The following is a 20,303-nucleotide window of genomic DNA, read 5'->3' on the forward strand; positions in this document are numbered from 1 at the left end:
AATGCAAAAAAAAAAAAAAAAGTATGTGAAATTGTATAAAGTTTTATTCAAAAATAAAAAAAATATAAAAAAGTAACTAAAGTTACACAAAGTAAAAAAAAATAAGGTGATTTGTTCTTAAGACTGAAAAACTTCATTTTTTTTCCAGGCAAAGCAGGGTGTGTTGTCTTGGGATATTGCCCTGCCTCGGATGAGTTGTCAGCAGAAAGCTAAATGCCTTGGTGATTTCCTGGCGAGACATTTCTTGGCTGTTGTGTTTGAGCTTAAACCAATTCTCCTCTTTTTCAGTGTGCAGCTGTTCTATGTCTTTGACTAGGAGGGTAAAAATAGTACCTCGGCATTTGCAAAACACTTCTTTCCACAGAACCCCCCACGTAATTGTAGCACAGCTTGTGAAATAGGTGTTACCATTACCATTTTTAAGTCAAGACCACAGGTTGCCAAATGTGCTTAGTGTTTATAATGTCCAGTTACCAGAGTTGAGAAGATGACACTAAAATGGAGGTCTTGCACCTCTAGTTCAGAATACCAGCCCCAAAGCCACCACCTCTTCTTGACTTTTCTGGTAAAACACTGGTTGTCCCTTTACTACCACGTGCTTTTCAACCCACATACGCTTTTAAAATCCTGTTTTGCCTGATAAAATGCAGTGTTTCATTTAGGATATGGTAGAAGGCTTTATCAGTATGGAAAACTGAGTCACCCAAGCAGGACTGGAGCAGAGGTGGGAAACAACTGCAGAATTTGAGCCCATGTCACACCCAGGAAGATCCAAGTTCATGGTCAACTCATGCTGGCAGAATTTGAGCTTCTTTAGACTTACTGCAAATTGTGGTCTTATCCAGCGCTGCTTGCAGCTTCACCTTAGATACCTCCTGAAATTTAGAATGAAGAGTAGTGTTTATTATTTTTCCGTCTCCCTTTTTTACATTTTCCTTTTTCTTCTTCATAGCGCTCCTTTAGGGGTATTAGGTGTTTCTCCTGGTGACTAACCTTACATCTTTCAGACCGTGGGATGAGAAGGTGACTAGCTGAGGACCATGTATTTCAGAACTGTGTGATTATTCTAGGACAGCACGCAGCCTGATCTCAAGTGGTTACAAAATGGCAGGTCCCAGTCTGGCAGCAGGTTTGAAACAAGTTTCATAAATTTTACTGTGGGCTAGAGAGACTGATACTCCAGTGAAGGATAAAGATCATCTCTTAAATCTTTGTGGGATAGTTTCTGAATTTATTACACATCTTATTTCAAGGCTGGAGCATACCTTTGCTGCTGCAGAAGCACATTTTTCTTTCCTTCTTGTTCCAGGGGATTAATTTGCTAATGCCCTTTAGCCCTCCAAGCTTTAGTTTAACTGTGTCGGCGACTACATGGGAGAAAGAGTTCAGTCAAGGTTATGACCATTTTAACAATTTTTTCCTGAAATTTGTCTCCTCTTCCTATTTCTGTGTGTAGGAGGAGGAATAAAAACTGTTCATTCCCCCTTAATGTCATATATGGATAGCTATGGAAATCTTTTCACCTTCTTACCTCCCTGAGACTGTACTATGGATCACAACCTGCATCTTTTTAAAAGAACATCAACTGGTGCACTAGTTAAATCTTGGAAAACTATGATATGCCGTGCAGTACTTCAGAACAAATTAAAAATTTGATTTTGAGAGACACTGAAGAACCAAAGTTGTTAAAAATTTCACAGGCAGTTGAATAAGCTCCTCTCAAGAAGTGTCCAGGTACAGGTGCTTAGCTGCAAATTTTGAAAGAAATCATTGGTTTAAAAAATGGATTAAAATCTGGACATAAAAATGTATTAACCCCTCTTTCTCAACTGCTTTCAAACCACCTTGTAGCAAAAGCTATTCCCAGTGTATTCCAGCTTCAGACAGGGATGGAGATGAACCACAGTATCGAGACAAATTTGGAACATTGTCTGGCTGTACAAGTGTAAGGTGATGAACAGGGTATTCTGATGATTCTTTATACGGCGTTATCTCCCAGTGGTACATTAGAAGCTGAGGTTTCATTTATTCATCCGGATCACAAAAAATCTAAATTTTCTAATGTGCATGAGGAGTTGAAAAATCTGTTGGACCTTTATGAACTTTGCAAATAAACTTTCCAAATAATTTACTTTTTGGTGAAGATGTCAGATCCAGTTTTCAAGATACAAAAAATGAGGGACCTGAGTGTGTGAAAACTGTCCGTATCTGCTATACAGCTTTAATTAAGTTTCTGTGGGCTACATTTACTTTTCTTTTTCAGGACATTTTCTTGTCCTTTGACATTTTTCAGGGGTAAAAATAATGGTACTTGCATGATTTTCCCACTCTCAATGCTCCTTTTCCTAAGGATAGGCTACCAGTAAGACCGAGAGTCTGCTATTGTGCTGCAGTAAACAGTTTTCAATGTCACACAAAGTATTATTTTAAAGTAATTATTTTTTATTTTTCCATTTAGAATTTGCTTTTAGGACATATTCTAAAATTGTCTCCACAACCAGTTCTAGTGCACTACCACGACTCTACTGTAAATGCCTTCATTTAATGATAAAAACTTTGGTATAAAGATGAAAATGTCGATTAATACTTGTTCTTTCAAGTAGTTCAGACTACTCAGTACCAAATATATACCAAAACAGCATAGAAGAAAATCTGTCACCATTTTATCACAATGAAAATCCATGTTTGATGTGTCAGGTAAAGGTGATAAGCAGTAATTGCTCTCAGGGTACAAGCTGCAGTATATAAAATCTACTGTGCAATTGAAATGTGGTTTATTAAATCCAGGCATTAAAGGAGTGATGTCTTGGCTGCTCTTTGTGCTGCAGACATTCCCAAATAGTTAGCTCAGGATTTCATAGTGTACAGTCCTTTCCACAGAAATTTGAAACCCGTCAAAACGTTTGCATTTCTTCAAGTAAAAGATGAACTGCTTTAGGGTAACTTCACTGATTTGTCTTAATATTTTTTTGTTCAGTTTAGGAGAGACTGTCATAAGTAGTGTCAAGCCTTGTTCATCTAAGGTAAGATTTTCAATTACTTTGCTTAGATAACATAATGAATTTAACCAAATGTTTTCTCAAAAAGATGACAGATGTTTTAAAAATGTAGATTGCCTATTCAGGATAGATACGAAAATGCAGAAGAATCAGGTATTTACAGATAGAGAAAAGAAAATAAATTTCTGTTGCAGGAATTCAGTATATTAGAACATTTTTGTCTTAATGTCCTTCATCACAACTCAGTTGTCAGGCCATATTTTTAACCTCATCTGCATGGCTGTAAATGTAGAGTGACTATTGTTTTTGGCAGAATCACAGTTTTTGCGTGAATTACTGAGGTCAGATTTAATTGCCTGTTTCATGTTGGCTTTTGTTAAAAATAAATATTGATTAAAAATATTTGCTTGACAGTATTTAATTGAACATCTGGTGAGTATCTGTGACAAAGCCCTGGAACAAACCATAGTTTCAAGTGATCTATTTATAAGTTTCAAGTGATCTACTTATAGATTTTTCTTCCTTGTTTTGGTGCTTATTTAAAAATTAAAGAAACATATTATTTCAGTTCTCTAGCATTTATCTCCAGATACAAAATGCAATTACATTAATAATTCAGAAACTTTTATTTTTTGTAAAATCTCCCTGTTAACAGTTTTATGTAATTTTAACTTTCACTTTTTAAAAGCAAAAATAATGAAAAAAACCGTTCAGTGCTTTGCCAGTGTAGTGCCAATGCCAGAAAGAGAAACCTGAAGCAGGAAAAGAGAACAATTATGTTGAAGACATATTCTAGTCTAAATAAGTTTTCTTTCTAATTAAAATCTTTAAGTTTCTAAGGGTCCTATTTACATTTGAAAGTACAGTGTATGGACATACTACAATGCTTTGCTGAGATTATGAAATTAAAAAAACAAAGACTCAAATGAATGTATGTGTGTTAGTCTTTTTACAATGACACATATTTCAGGAATGACTTTTAGCATTTCCTTAAGTGATGAGTCAGAGGCATTCCCTTATTTTATGTCAAACAGCACCATGGAAGAAAAAATATTAAATGTGAAAATATTATTTTAAAAGAACATTAATAGGTGTAACTACTTTTACCAATGCTTTTATTGTTACTGTTTCAGGTAATTGTATGCCTGTGAATTGAATCCCTTTATTCTTTCCTCTATAAGAGCATTTACAATATTTTTTTAATGTTGGCTTTGTCTGACAACCTGCTTGGGACTGCTTGCGTGCATAAATTAATAACTTATCCATGATCAGAGTCTAAGTAATTAATTTAGGGACTTTCAAGAGTGAAAGTGTTTTGCTGTTATGTGGTAAATCCAAAAGCCTGCTCCTTTCCAGTGAAAACACCTGTGTTAGCATTTGAGATGTCTGTTGGGTGTGGCGATTCCTAAAATGTGAGCTTCTTAAATGCAAGATTTGCAAGTTCTTGCCTCCAGTTCATGATGTTCACAGGCAGAATACTTTACCAGAAATGTTGGTGGTATTTTTGAAATTTATAGAGGTTATTCTTTACCTCTGACACTCTCTTTCTCTTGTGAGTTATGGCTAAGCAGAAGACACCTGACAGGCCTTGGACTCAGCTCTGTCAATTATTGCTTGATAAAGCTTTAAAAAAGCAGGTTTTGAAGGAAGATCCATGGAGTAATCAACTTCATTTTGGCAGACTGAGCTATTTTATATATGCTTTATGATCAATTTATTTCCCCCTCCATTGTTTGGTACAACAGGGCACAAGGAATGTTGGAGCTGTGGAGGAACCACTCAAGGCAGAAGAGAAAAATAAATCTGCAGATATTTCAAAACAGAAAGAACAATGCCTTGTACCATGTGATGTTCAAGCTAAAATTTTGCGAGGGGAAAAACAGTACATGTGCAGTATGTATTCATAAAGAATACTCTCAGTGACAAGCTATGCAATGCCATGCTATGCAATCCTCTGCTACGCTATGCTATGCTGTGCTAATTCATTTTTTAATCTTCTTGAGCACATGTGACAGCCTTTGACCCTGCTGCCCAGCCTGAGTATTGTTCAGAAAATTTGGGGTGCCATGTTTTTGGGGTGCAGCTGATGCATCAAAGTTAGGGTATAATCATGCTAGTCTCCCTTCATAAGCACTGGTGAGGACTGGCAAATCCAGGTAGCAGCTCAGCCCACCTAAGTCTGTGTCACCCTCTGAATGTCGATAGCTCTCTCCATTAGAGAGGAAGAGTGTCTGTCCCTCATTCAAACATCACGGTTAGGTGTGTGGGAGTTAGTCCAGTGGGAGTTAGTTAGATAAGTGTGAGGAAACCTGTACTTCAGCTTGCCTTTTCTAGATATCTATACAGAACATTCTCTGTTCCCTGCCTTGACAAACAACACAGCAAATGATGTAATCAGCCTTAGAAAAAATTGTCAAAATTTTTGTCTTTCCCATATGATTTTTAATATGTATTATTAATTACCTAACAAGTTTAATTTTTGAATTTTTGGCATTTTTTGGCTATATTTAGGCAAAACCAGGAGCATGAGTAAGTAGCAGAATGAATGAGTAAATATAGGATGACGGGAAACATTGGGTATTTGTCTTTCATCATTTGCATTTGTATTTCTGTCGTATCCAGTAACTGGTTATCCAAGCTGTCCAAGGATAAAATGAAATTCTTCTTCAAATCTTAAGAAGAGCCATCTCTTCTTAAGATATCTTCACTGCAACCAATAAGCCTAAGGTTCTTAGCATCTTTGGATTTAATCTGTGGTCTGTGTACTGCTTTAATTTCACTTTTAGGTACCCTAAGATTAAACACCTTCAATATCCACTTAGATATAATAAATAAATATGTCATTACTCAATCAAGAATATTTCTGGATTTATGATAACAAAATGGATGAATGTATTTATTTTAAAGGAAATTTGCAGAACTCTCTTGTTGAATATGCAAGAAGTACAAAAAAACTGGTAAGAAACATGATGGACGATCAACAGTCTTCTTTGGATTACCTTTCTAATCAGGTATTTTTTCTTTATCATACAGATTTTTATTTATTATTTATCATTGTGAGTATTGTCTGAGGAAAATTAACCATTTATATTAACATTAAAATCGTAGAATTACACTCTGTATCACCATTCCTTGGACCTCGGGTAGAGTGTGAGTTCCATTTCTACAAGGAGTGATTAGCACCACCTGGTCCATAACTCAGTGGCATACATGGCAGTAGAGCAAGTGATAGACCACTCCTCCACATTGCTTCCTATCTGCAGTCCTGCCATATTTGTGTAGATTACATATTATAGTAACTCTGATCATAGTTTACAAACACTGTGCACTCACTCAGTAGAGATAAAAAGCCTTAATCAAAATTAAGGACTTTTCTTTAATTAAACAAAATTGTGCCTAAGAATAATTTTGGATGCAAAAATTAAAAAATTGGACCAATTCACATAATGAAGGTATGAATCACTAATAAATCACAAAAATTAACTTCAGATTATATTCACTAATACTCAAAAAAGGAAAACTTTAGAATGTAAAATTCTTATTGCAACCTATTTAAAGATCTTTTATTTGAATTTGCAGGTAAATGAACTCATGAACAGACTTCTTCTTCTGAATGCAGAAGTTTTGAGAAAGCATTTGGATCCACTTCCTTACAAAGCAGTTCAATCTCATGGTAAGTATTTTTTGTATTTAGCCTTGACCTCTTTCCTTTTTGTCTTTGTAACTTGTCAAAGAACTAATGAAAGTAAAGGTAAGCAATTATACCATTGACACTATTTATTCAGTGTTAGAATGCAAATATAAACTCTGGAAAATTTGTGAACTATTTAAGAATGTCATTATAAAGAATCCTTTAAATCATTTGCAACTGGTAATTGGCCTGATGTTGCTAAATGGCACTTTCTTTTGTAATGAAATATAAAGTGTGTTCAGCATTTGCAATATTCTTCTTAAATGAGATGGAAGTCACTTGAACACTGGACAGTTAGAAAAGTTAGAAAAATTAGAAAGTTGGTCTTTGTAGTGTCCATCCCAACTAAAGGAAACGACCTCTAAGCAGTCCTACTGGTTGTAGAGACTGCTTGCTAGAGTGTGTTTAACACAAACCTGGCTTAACACTTAGAAGCAAAGGCTTTTTAATGTATACATTATGATATAAATGCTTTTACAAGTATAAATACAAATATTTGCAGGAAAAAGATAACCTTTCCCAAGATAAAATGTCTTCTTAATCAGTGCAAGTGTTACTCAAATAAAATCTGTAAAATAAGACCCAGATACATAATTTTAAGTTTCTGTATCATACCAGTTAAGATTAGAAAGAACTTTCTATATACAATATAATTTTTCCTTCTTTCCGAGCTTAATGGAATTTAGAGGATTTTAATTTATAAGGTAGATTAATGTCAAAACATGATTTTAAAGTTTGCATGACAAGAAAATGCTATTTGAGATCATTCATACATTACCAAGAAAATTAATATTCTGTGCATAAACTGTATTTGTTTTTTTTAACATTTTGCTAATGAACTTCATCAAATCCTTTGTTCTCTAGGATTGGATTGCACTGATATTAAAGATACCGTTGGTTCAGTTTCAAAAACTCCAACTGGTCTGTACATTATCCATCCAGAAGGATCAAATTATCCTTTTGAGGTAATAAATTTATCTCTCGGGATAGTCACAATTTGCTTGAGAATATGCACTTAGAATATATTTAATCAATTCAGAGTGTTTTCCTTTACAATTTCTCAACAGATGAATAAGAAATGTATTAAGTCATCCATATGTGTGTCCCATTACTATATTTTTGATGAGTTTCTCATTTTCTACAGAGAAATTTAATCTCTGTCATAAGATCCCATCATCCATTTTCATATACAGTGTAAAATGTACCAAAGAGGAAAACCCAAGATATTTTCCAGGACCCCTTTTGGAAATTGAGAAGTGCGTTCCTTTTCTATTTCAGAGATGGAAAACTGAGGAGCAAAGTGACTGATCCATTTGGCTCCTAAAATGTGACCTTTGGCTTTTTGAATTATTCTACTAGACTGTATACCATTGCCTTCTCCTGAGAGGTGGCTCCACTGATGCCTATAGCTTGGACCATGATCTTGTACAGGCATCTAACTATAGGTGCAGATGTACATTATTTTGAGGAGTAGGTGCTTAGCTCTTGTCTGAGCATCATTATAACTCAGTCTTGAGGCAGAGAGGCATCTAAACTTTTAGTCTTAGTATCCAGTTTGCAGGATATACATTCTTAAGACAAAGAAAAAAGGGTGAAATCAGCATGAACTGCAGCAGTCATGCCTCCTATCACTACCTGCATCTTCTGAAATTGCTCAGAGTTAGTGTGCTCATCTAGGAGAAGAGAGTTTTGGGTTAATTTCCTCAGGTTCAGGACATTCAGATCCACGCAAACACAAGGAATACTTTGTTTTGTCTGTTTATTTCCATTTTAGGCTGTTCCACTTAGGGAAGTCTTTATGCATAGTGGAAAGACAGATATGACACTTTCAAACCTTTAATTTTGCAGTGCATGCTGGGGTCATTAGTTTTTGGAGAAAAAATGTGGAGTTTAAGCCAGTTAATAAATCGTAAAATCTAATATCTTAACTTTATAGTCTTGTTTTGTATATAACAAACAAAGGATGAATCCCTTTATCTCTAGCCAATTGGAACCATGCAAAATGCTACAAAAAGAGCTCAAACTCATTATGAAAAGGCTTCAGAAGTATGATTGAACTTGGTTCTGCAGATCCCTGATAGAAAAACATATCATTCTCTTTATACAATGCAGCGAGCTTGGGGAAAAGATCTGTAACTCATCAGTGAGTTCCTCTCACGTAAAAGAAAGGCAAAACCAGGTAGAAGTGTCCACAAAACAACCATATTTATAGTACAAAGAAAATGCTGTCTGCCTTACCCCAGGATGAACCACAGTACAAAATGCATCTGTTTCAGAATTTCTTCTGGATTGAGGGGGATTCCACAGAGGAAATATTCATACCTCACCCAAATTACTTTTCCTGAGAGATGGTATGACTAATCTATGTGAGAAAAGTGATTTATCAGTTCACTTATAGCTTTTGGCAAATAAATCTGAAATGATAAAGTTCCTTTCACTTCAAAAGTATTTTTGAAACTTTTCCACATTTAGTGCCAGAATATGAGAAGCAGTTATATGAGTGGAAAGGTTCCTTAAGGAGAACAAGAAACAAAAGGAAAAAAATAATAATTTGATTAAAAGCACAAGGTAACAATAAATAATGAGAAGAAACTTCTGCGCTCACAAAATGAGTATCTCATTTCTTGTCTGGTAGATGTTACATAGAACTGAAAAGATAGTGCCAAAAAGTTCTCAGAGAAAAATACCTAAAAGATGTGTGTTTCATAAAGAATGTTATTTTAAGGAAAACTGTTTAATGCAAATTCTTCCATGTGTTGAAGCATAAAAAGGGTACAAGAGAAATGATAGATGAACAAAAATATCAAGACACTAAAACATAAACAAGAAATTGCAATGCATTTTAAGGGGCTAATAGCCAAGAGTTCTGTAAATTCTGCAGACTATCAAAATAAGAAAAATACAAAGAGGCAGAAAACCATAGTAAGAAAATAAAAATCAGAAAACAAAGCCAGCATGAAACAATTTATTTCAATGAGGACCTTTTCAGCAATAAGCTGCCCTTTAAATGTAACTGAAACTAAACCAAAATGTCTTCAGAATCATTTGCATAAAGCTACAAAATAAATGAAGAAAACTATGTAGGCAACTTGATCCTTTCTCATTTTCTGTTTTCATGACTGAATCCTCATGTTTTCAAAAGTGAGTATCGATTTTGATGCTTAACTTGAGCTAATTGAAATGTGAATTCCAGGAGTTCTAAGAATATCCAGTTTCAGTGGTAGTGGCAGGTTCTCGTCATCTCAGAAAGTTATTCCAAAATGGGCTTTTATCTGAGCATTCAAACATGAGACAATTAAAACCAATTTAACTTCTGGAAAATTGATTAATGATCATTTTCTGATACATTTTTCAATGATCAATCATATTTCTAAGGTGGGTCAGACAAACTAGACAGTGTTTGGAGTATACCTCTTATACAGACTAAAGATGAAAAGGGAAGAAATATTCAGCAGAAGCATCCTCCCGCTCATTTAATTTAAGTTGTATCTGGCACAGTCATGCCCCTCATACCTTGCATAATATGAGACACAGAACAAGCTGTAAAGTGGATTAACTATTATAAGGCTTTAAGAAAGAAAATTGAATCAGTTCCAGCATATAAGGGATTAAGAAACTACACAGTGATGACTGTTTTTTGTGTCTCTATTTCATATTTTTACTTCTCTGGTGTTTGTTTTGGTGCCATATCTAATTGGCTGATGACCTTTCATGTTGAACCAAATCTGCTCCTTCTGAGAATTATCAACACTCCCACTAATTTATATTGGACTGAAGATTGGTGTTGTGACCAAGCGGGCTTCTCTTTGTGTTTCTGACTCATAGTGAGAGGAGTAGCCAAGCATGCAATCATCTTCTCAAGACAGAGTGTGAGGCAATGGGGTTATTTTTAATGAGTTTTAGGTATTTGCATCTAAATATTCATTTTGGAATCTTCTGTATTTATTTTATTCCAGTTTCACCCTCCTTGGGTAACAGAAATAAGCATGTGATTCTCCAGGGAATAAAGCCCAAAATTTTCTTTCATGCACATGACTCTTAATATGATTCATTCATTATTTGTGTTGCAAGGATTGCTTAAAGCATCCAATGGCATTGACTGACTTGAAGATCCAAGATTCCTCAGGTTGTATTAGATTGCATTGCCTCTCTGTCCTGTTGATTTCTTGTTGTTCATAGAGAAGGTGGTGTTGTCACAGAGGTTCTGAATATGGTGTTGATGTGTTCTTGCCAAAGAACGAGTCTTTGGTTTCGTGAAAAATACCTGGCTGGTACAGGCAATGGGGGTGCAACATATAAAGCTCAGACTGACACAATTTTTTTGAGGCTTAAACTGACTTCCACCTAGACTCTACTTTTAGCAATTGGCTAAGACTGCAAATCTCTCTTTTCTGAAATGTGTTCCATTGTGTACATTCCCTGTAACATGAAGAAAAAATTCCTCCTTTACTCCATCGCTTGTGCATCTGCTTACTGTTATGATTTACTGATAGCCAGCATTATATTCTGAAGTTACTTTTGTTATCACAAGTAGCTTAACGGCTCTATGGCTATAGGTATTTTCCAGGTTAATCCTCCTGATATTAGTCACATTGGGAGACCCTTATAAATGAGCCTCTGTTTTCAAACACTTATTAAGCATAGTATCCCCTAAGAACTACTTTGAACTGCTTAGGTGGTGCAGTGTCTATATGTGCAATATGCACCTTTCTACATTAGGATACCCAGAATTTCTAATCTCTGGTAGAACTGGTCAAGCTCTGGCTTGGGGGACATACCTGAAAAATACCCAGAGTGATCTGGATACATTCCACTTAACTTTAGGCACTTAGCTGAAATCCCTAGTGAGCAGCCAAGGGTCTAGGGGCCCTTTTTCCAGACAGTGGAGGTGACTGACATCTGCAGAAGGTGATTTAGATCTTGGTTTCCCAGAGCCACATTATGAATGCACATTTCTCTGTATAAGGGGGATTACAAGGGACACAATGGCAATAAGATGCCTAAGTTAGGAAACTCAACTACGTGTCTAAAGTTAAATGGGCTTAGGTGAAAATGTGCCACATATTGTGATATTCCACAGCAGAGAAGAGGGCAGCTGGGCCCCTGTCATTTGACATGCCGTTGGGCACAAATTTTAGTGAAGACTCATAAAGACACATAAATTTGAGAGCTGATCTCATGTATTCAGTGGGACTGGACCCCGTATTTATCAAAGCTTATTTGTTATATCTGATATGAACAGACATTTACACACAACAGTTTCTACTGGTTGAGGAAATATCCAAATCAAGCAGTCCAACTTAAACATATAAGAAAATACTGCAGCTTCATTTTCTATTTTCTTTGAGCTTTTTGTTAAGGTATTTGAAAGGAATATTGCTCAGCAAAGCTCTGAATAGTCCACCTTTATTTAACTAAACTGTTTTCTTCATAACAGCTGCTTCAAGAGTGCTTAATCATATCTATGTCTGCTTTAGGTTTTGTGTGACATGGATTTTCAAGGAGGTGGATGGACTGTGGTTCAGAAAAGAACTGATGGAATCATTCCATTTCAGAGAACATGGGCTGAATATCTGGATGGATTTGGTGACCTTTCTGGTATTCATTTTAAATACTCTAAAGCACTTTGGACCCAGTGTTTCTGCTGTCTTTATGTGAGCTACATTCCACTAAATTGTGTGGGATTTTTAGTAGTATAGAGAGTGAAGTTCTTGGTTCTTAAAAGTCTTATTCACACTTAAGACTTTTTTTTCATCAAATCTGTTGTGTGATCTTCTCAATAATGACTACCATCCTAATGGAGTCTTCAGCCACTGCCCATCCTCAATCTCACATGAGTTGTTTAAAATTTTGTGATATTTTCTTCCTGAAATAATATATAAACTATATTTTCAGACTTAAAAGAAAAGCCTTAGTTGGTTTTAATCACATTTGCAAAATATTTCCTTAAAGAAGAGAAAAATCAGGAATATTTCACCATAGGGCCTGCAAAATTAGAAACAATGGAAATATTGCAATAGCTAATACCAACACAACTGTGATGCTACCTTTTTACTGCCACCTTTCATCCAGCAAGTCTAAAGCTAATTCCTTTTGCAGGAGTTTATCTGGGATTGCAATGGAAGCACAAAACTTCTCAACTATGCAAAAAAGCACAGCTCATATGGGGCAACATTTCATGGGAAAAAGTGTGATTTATAGAGGCAGGAAGTCTCCAGAACAGGGTTTTAGTTTTGCTGCATTTCATAGAATGCTAACATTTATAATTTCTCAGTATTGTCCTTAGGAATACTATTGAATTCTGTTTAATCGAGTAGATCTTTAGTACACTCATTTTTGTGGTCTTCTAAAGGTATATTGAAGATGAACGCTTGGAAGTTATCATGTGGACAATTTTCTAAAAATGTCACAGAGAAAAAAGATGATGCGCACATGGGAATTCTTTCCATGGATTTCCCAAGGAAGTAGGAAGATTACTCTGTACCTTCATTAGTCTTTCAAAGACATCAGTCAACTTGTATTACACTTGGTTCAGGAAGGAAAGTACAAAAACTAGAGGAATCCATTTTTTCTTTTACACTTCTGTTTTTAGAAGCTAATTGACTATGTATTTCTGGTTTAGGGGAATTTTGGCTTGGACTGAGGAAGATTTTTCACATAGTAAATCAAAAAGCCACTAGTTTCAGTCTGTATGTGGATTTGGAATCAGAAAATGACAAGCATGCCTATGCATCATATGACGGTTTTTGGATAGAGGACGAAGCATGTTATTTTAAGATCCATTTAGGGCGTTATTCAGGAAGTGCTGGTAAGAACCTCCTTCTTTAAAGTATTTAAAGATAGCTGCTCCCTTTCTTAATGTGAAAAAATACATTCAAAAGAGTAATACTTAGTTAAGTTTTAAAATGTTCATTTCTAATCTGCTTTTCTCTATTGGGTGCATAATGAACACTTATGCAAATAAATGGTTAATGATGTAGCAAATGTTTACGCCAGCATCAATATTTACATAGTAAGAAATAATTTTATTGTGTTGCTTCAAGGTCTTTAATGGAATAATTGAATAAACACTTCTTTAATAAAGAAAATTAATGAAGAAAATAAAGGAACTTTAACGGATTCAAGTCCACAGAATAAATATCTAATACAGAAGGGATTTTGTGTGTATTTACATATATCTATCTAATGGTTCAATTCTTTAGATGCCCATTATCTCATCACAAATTTGCTGATGTTAGTGGAAGTCTTCCTGATGTTGTTGCTTTGGTTAGTTCAGAAGTGCCCAGACAGTGGCATACAAAACGATACAGAAAGAAACCAACTGGAACAAATTAGGCCTACAGTGTACAACAGTTACTGGTTGATCTATAGATCCAAATTGTAAATTTACAATTCCAGACCTCCCTTAATGTCATAGCTATACCAAATGTGTAAAGATTTCTGTTTTGTACCATGTCTTACTGCTTTTTTCTATTTTTTTTTTTGCCTCATGTTTACTAATATGCAAGAATGTTCCTTATTACTAACATAATAGTTATTCTCTAAATGTGTTGGTGCTTTACCTGTATTTGTAAGAAACATTATTTCTTTAGTAGGGAAACAGAACCAGTAATCACTGATTGTGTTTTATTAATTCCATTTTATTTCATGACTCACTCTGGGGCTTTGGGCACATCACTGGAAAATCTGAAGTTAACAACCCTTTTAATTTCTCTTCTCTCTTCTTCCACTTCATAGCCAGTGTGTGTCACTAGAAGCAACAATAATATAAAGATGTTTCATTGAATTTCAACTTCTTTCACACTTCTCAGCATTTTATACTTTTTCTTTCCTACGTTTTTAACAAATTGCCAGCTCATTATTTGGTGCTCTAGAACCACTTTTGAAGAAATCTATTTTTCTAATAAATTCAGATGAAAAGTTTGTGAGGTATGCAACAAGAAATGTTCTGTTTCTCCACAAATAACTTGTTTATCCTTCTGTTTAATGTGTTGTACTTAGGTGATGCATTTAGAGGATACAGAAGAGAAGATAACCAGAATTCAATGCCTTTCAGCACATTTGATGTTGATAATGATGGATGCAGGCCAGTGTGCACTATTAAAGAACAGCTTGTGAAGAGCTGCAGTAACTTCAGTGATAACACTGGCTGGTGGTTCAGCCAGTGTGGCCTTGCAAATCTTAATGGTGTTCATCGCTACACAGGTAGATTTCTTGCAACCGGGATTCACTGGGATACATGGACAATAAACAATAAACCAGTCAAAATTAAATCAGTTTCAATGAAAATTCGGAGAATGTATGATCCATATTTCCATTAACCTATAAAAATAGAAATATATCTCTTCTTCCAGTTGTGGGGGATAATGTATCACTGCATCATAAATACCTTTCATTTTCACTTGAACAGTTCAGTCTTAAAACTTTATTAGATATTTCCATAATACAATTACTCATTTTTATTATGAAATGTCAGCATTTGGAGTGTTCTTGCTTGAGTAAGAAGGTCCTAAGAAGAATGGAGCTTTCAGAAAATGTATGAAACATAGTGTTTGTCAGCTTTTATTCAACTGCGTCTTATGCAATCTCAGAGCCAGCACAAAAATTATAAGGAGTGTAATGCTGACTTTTGAATGTGTTTTTTCTGTGCTCTCTGCATATCTGAATTGACAAATAATTTGAGCAAATCTTCTTTTAGAAAGCCATATACCTGCCATTTCCATCGTTATATTTTTGGAAGAATACTTTTTCTTCACTTTAGGATAATTTTTCAGAACCAGCTCTTCTTTCTATATTCCTTATCAGGCAAGGTAACACTGACTTATATCAACACATATGTAAAGTTCTGTATACTCTCACAGCCTGATTTTTATACAGGTAAGGTAGATACTGATATGAAACAACTATGGTCTGTTTTGTATTTAATGTTCACAGTCAATGTGTTTTGTAATCAGATTTTCACTTTACCATTGTCTATTTCACAATTCACTACAAATTAACACTTTTTTTTTTCCAAAGAATATGTATAACATTTCATATAATTTGAAGTTTTAATTTTCAGATATATGGGCCTTATGTTTTTAATTCTTGTTGGCATTCACATTGTGAACGATCATGTAGTAATGAACAAAACCAATTTGAGTTGTATATGTACATTTTAAATTCTGTGAATTGTTTAAGTTTCTGTCAGTAAAAACAGAATAGTATAAATAAAAATGTGTATATTGTCAGTACAGCAGAGTTTCTGGAACCTGGCATCTATTCTGTAGCAGCTAGGCACGGTATATCTCATCTCTGCTTCAGTTTCAGTAGATCAGCTTTGTAGTAACACGTGGAATGAAATCAGCTAAAAACTCTACGAGTTGTCTCTTTGTCTCGCACTTTGAACAAACACTAACACAATGAGCAAGAACTATTATCAGTTCAGAACCACCGTGTTTTAGAACTTCTTTGCAAAGCTATATGTACCTATTGGAGGAAATGAAGCTTGTGATAGTGTGTGTATACTGTTACGAGGTTAAGGGAGAGAAAATGTTCCTTTTTTCTTCTACACTTGAGGTGAAAAGTTGCTAGAAGCAGAAGGTTTCTCCCTGTAGAGAGCTATCACAGGCCCTGTAGAGTGATCATGAGAAAGGGGCTATCTCACGCTCTTGGGGGAGACTGAATTATCTGAGTGCGAGGGGATTTTGTTGTCAGACCCTGTAGTCTTTGAAATTAGAAGTGGAGAGATAGTATGAAGACCCTCTTTAGTCCCCTCACCCCCTGGCTTATTAGGTACACAATGGGCATGGACCCAGCAGCCGTATAAAGGTAAATACTAAAATGAAAGAGCTTCTGCACTAAGATTAGCAAGCACTAGAGCAATATGTGATTGCTTAAAGAGTATTAATTCTGGCTGCAAGCCTAGATGTTGTTGCTGTATCAGGGCTACTGTGTCAGCAAGAGTCCCCAGGCAACAGTACAACAATGCCAGTGGCTAAATTTAATGGAAATTTAATGGCTTTGAAGAAAGCCTTAAACTTTGGCTGTGGGATCTCTGCTCTGACAAGCAGGTCCAAGCCTGTGAGCAGAAAGGAAGAGTCTAAGTAGGGAATCTGGGTGTTGGGTGTAGAGCTAGAGTCTACTGACACCCTGAGGCTCCTTTTGGCTTTATTAGAATCTCTGCTTAAAAATGAAGGTGGAAAATTAAGATTGTAGATCTGTGCTGGCAGATATTACCACATCTAATTACCAGGTTTAATCTCTCATTTGTCAGCATTGGTTAGATTAGTTGGCAGGAACAAATCACAGAGGAGATGGGCCTGAAAAGATAACTAAAGCTTCAACGATCATTCTTGCAAATAGACATTGGATCTTAAAGTCAAGTCAAATTGTAAACCTGTACAAAAAAAGAACTAAATTCTCAATATCAGTACCGGGGGTCATGGGAATGTTTCCTGTTCCTTGGAAGAGAAAGACATTTCCAAGACTATTTGCAGATACTACTTTGAACTCAGTACATGTGCTTTAATACCATTAAGTACTGCTCTACTACAAGGTCACAGGTAGACACTGTGTTCTCTGTGGCTTAGAGTTCCTTCCTTTCGTAGATAAAATGAATTCATTTTGCCCCAGGCTTGACTTGTGTCCTAGTTGTGCTGTGAGAGCTGGATCTGCAATGTAAACTGCAAACAAGATGAAGGCCAAATTGCAAATACTAGTCAGGTTTTAACTCCTTTAAATCATTCAGGTATGAATTTTCAATATAGTGTTCTTAAGCAAGAGATGGACAATGCTTTATTCATTTTTCAGATTAGAAATAGAGATTGCTAAGAATTTCTCCTCTTGTATTTGTATATATTTATCTGTTACTGGTCATGATCACACTTAGTGCTTCTGTGGCACCAAAACAAGTAATTAGATAATAATTAATATAATTTAATTATTTTATTTCCTTTCATGGAGTCTAGCAGCTGAGAGGATCTGAATAAGGTTTCTGTGAAAAGCTTTTGAACACAGGAATCTCATAGTTTATCATCATTTGAGTGGGCTGAAATGTAAGTATTGGTGTAGATTGGTTTTGGTTTAAAATTCAGCATATTCTTAGAAAAACAGAGTGCTAGAGATTAGTTGGCATCTTGCCTGGTGCAAATCTGAAATGCAGCAATGTCAATAGAATATTTTCCATGTGATAGATAGCTGCTGTCTTCAAGGGTTCATTCCATTTCCTCTTTAAGAATAAAATAACTGTGATAACAAATAATTTTTTAGTTAAACACAGAGAATTTATAAGGACATTAAACTGATTCCAGGGGCCTGTGTTCCATACTTACAACTGATGGTTCCCAACCACCATGCATAAGATTTTTGTGGCCATGTATTTAGGACTGGTTATCAGCTGGTTGTTGCTCAAACAGTCTTGTTTCAACTAAATAAAAAGGAACACCTAGGGTGTAGCATATTAAGAGAAACTGATTGAGTGTTCCAAATAAAAAGTAGCTTGGTTAAATTACACTTAATATCTATTCCAGGAATGATACTCCAGACTATGAGAAGTTTTCTTTAAAGGACATATAATTTCTGATGTTATGAAACTTCATTTCTTTCTTTTGTTTTATTTTTTCCAAGAGTATGTCTTCAATTTGTAATCTCAGTTTGGTGAACTCAAATTATTTGACCCAGTTTATGATGGTACAGTAATATAAATAAATGACAACATGGTTTCCACAGCTCAAGTGTTACTGACGTGGCAGTGCCGGGTTCAGTGTATTAGACATCTGGAAATAACAGAACAGTACAAACAAAGGCATTTTACTTTCCTTTTGGAAAATTCTTAATTGGACAATAGAAGATCCGCTAAACTACTTACTTTACTTACTTTACTTACTTTAGATTACTTTTTTTTTTTTTAACTGTAAATTCTGGCATGCATTTAAACTTGATAATCAGCCATGTTTCATTAACATGAAATAACATTTTACCTTTATTGCAGGTCTCTGTTATGGAACATATTTAGGAAAAATACTCTAACACTACATTGTATTAATGCTTCACTACAAAATACATAGCATCTTTATGTGCATCATACAGTACAGTATCATACAGTGCATGATATGGAATATACCATTATACCAGATCAAGTTCAGGGTTTATGTCAGATCACCTGTATGGAGGAGGTTACTTTGGCTATAAGCTCTAGGGGAACCTCTTTTTGGAACTGGCCACTCAACAGTTGGGAATATACGAGTCAAGGGATGAGGCAGAGATTGCTTTCGGTAAGAAACTAGTCTTATAGATAAGCCAGTTCTACTGGACTTCCAGATGAAGACTGCCTGTCCTGGTTTTGGCTGGGACAGAGGTAACTTTCTTCCTAGTAGCTAGTAAGAGGCTGTGTTTTGGATTTGTCCTGAGGAGAAGGCTGATAACATACTGATGTTTATAGTTGCTGCCAGGACAGTCAAGGACTTTTCAGCTTCTCTGCTGTGCCAGTGTCTGCAGGTGCAGGAGAAGCTGGGAGGGAGCACAGCCCCCATTACTAGCCTAGGATTGACCTTAGGTTTTGGATTGAGTCTCAAACTGGACGGTGGTATATTCCTTATCATGCAGAGCATGCCCAGTATATAGATGAGGCTCTGTCTGGCAGTTCGCTCTCTCTCTCTGGGTTGCCCCTCCCTCTGGGTCATCTCTCTCTTTCGTGGTCACCTCACTCTCTCAGTCAGCTCTTGGACTCTCAAGTTCTTTTCTCTGGGATTGCAGTTTCGGAACTCTTCCTTGCTCTGGGATCATTAGGTGGGAATGGGCCGAGCCTTGGTCATTGGGTGGCAAGCAATTTCACTGTGTATCACTTATTTGTATATTTGTATATATGTTACCATTATTATTATTATAATTATCATTATTGTTTTCAATATTATTGTAGTTTAGTTATTAAAATGTTCCTCTCTCAACCCATGAGTCTCTTTTCCCTTTACCCTTTAATTGTCATCCCCATCCCCAGAAGGGGGAGGGTGAGCGAGCAGCTGTGTGGCATTTGCAGCTAGCTGGGTTTAAACCACAATACTGCCTAAAATTAGATGTGCCATTTCATGGGTGGCTCCTCTAACCACTGATCTGCTAGGCAGAGGATAGCTGGCACTGTCAAAATGAATCTTTAAAAGAAATGGTAGAAAACAATACTCTCTGAGCTGGCACTACAACATAGCTGGATTTTGAGAAATAGACTTCTAAGCCACAATAGGTAATTTCACTCCAAGTGGCAGAATTAGTTTTTGTAACAACATATCTAACCAAAAGCAAAGAGACAGAACTCAAACTATGTGTACCCTATAGAGAAAAAGTACAATTTGCTTCTGGTGGTAAGACAAGAGTAATACTGGACTAAGTCCAGTAATGAATCATTTCCTGAATCACTGTTCAAACCTAGCGTGCAGAAAAAGTTCTGATATGCAATATTCCCAGGGTGGTACGTGGAATGTCAAACAAGAAAGCTGATAAATGGGTGAGGAGCCTAATTACAGAATTCCCATAGATGAAAGGTATTCAAGAGTAAGATTGTAAAGATGACATTGGGAGAATAAAAAATATATTTGTGTTAGAATATGTTGAAAAAAAAAAGAAGAGAGGACATTGCCAAT

General features: G+C 35.7%; 1 protein-coding gene across 1 annotated transcript; it reads left to right on the plus strand.

Moving 5' to 3' along the window:
• The first annotated feature begins 2,793 nt into the window (after positions 1 to 2,793).
• Positions 2,794 to 15,537, plus strand: ANGPTL5 (angiopoietin-like 5). Its single transcript, XM_010079616.1, has 8 exons — positions 2,794 to 3,023; positions 4,745 to 4,892; positions 5,907 to 6,010; positions 6,579 to 6,672; positions 7,555 to 7,655; positions 12,168 to 12,288; positions 13,313 to 13,498; positions 14,692 to 15,537. The coding sequence occupies exons 1-8, from the start codon at positions 2,925 to 2,927 to the stop codon at positions 15,009 to 15,011; spliced, it is 1,173 nt and encodes a 390-aa protein (XP_010077918.1). The 5' UTR covers positions 2,794 to 2,924; the 3' UTR covers positions 15,012 to 15,537.
• Positions 15,538 to 20,303: the final 4,766 nt, after the last annotated feature.

Source organism: Pterocles gutturalis, unplaced genomic scaffold (genome assembly GCF_000699245.1).
Source record: "Pterocles gutturalis isolate BGI_N339 unplaced genomic scaffold, ASM69924v1 scaffold14309, whole genome shotgun sequence".
Classification (NCBI taxonomy): Eukaryota; Metazoa; Chordata; class Aves; order Pterocliformes; family Pteroclidae; genus Pterocles; species Pterocles gutturalis.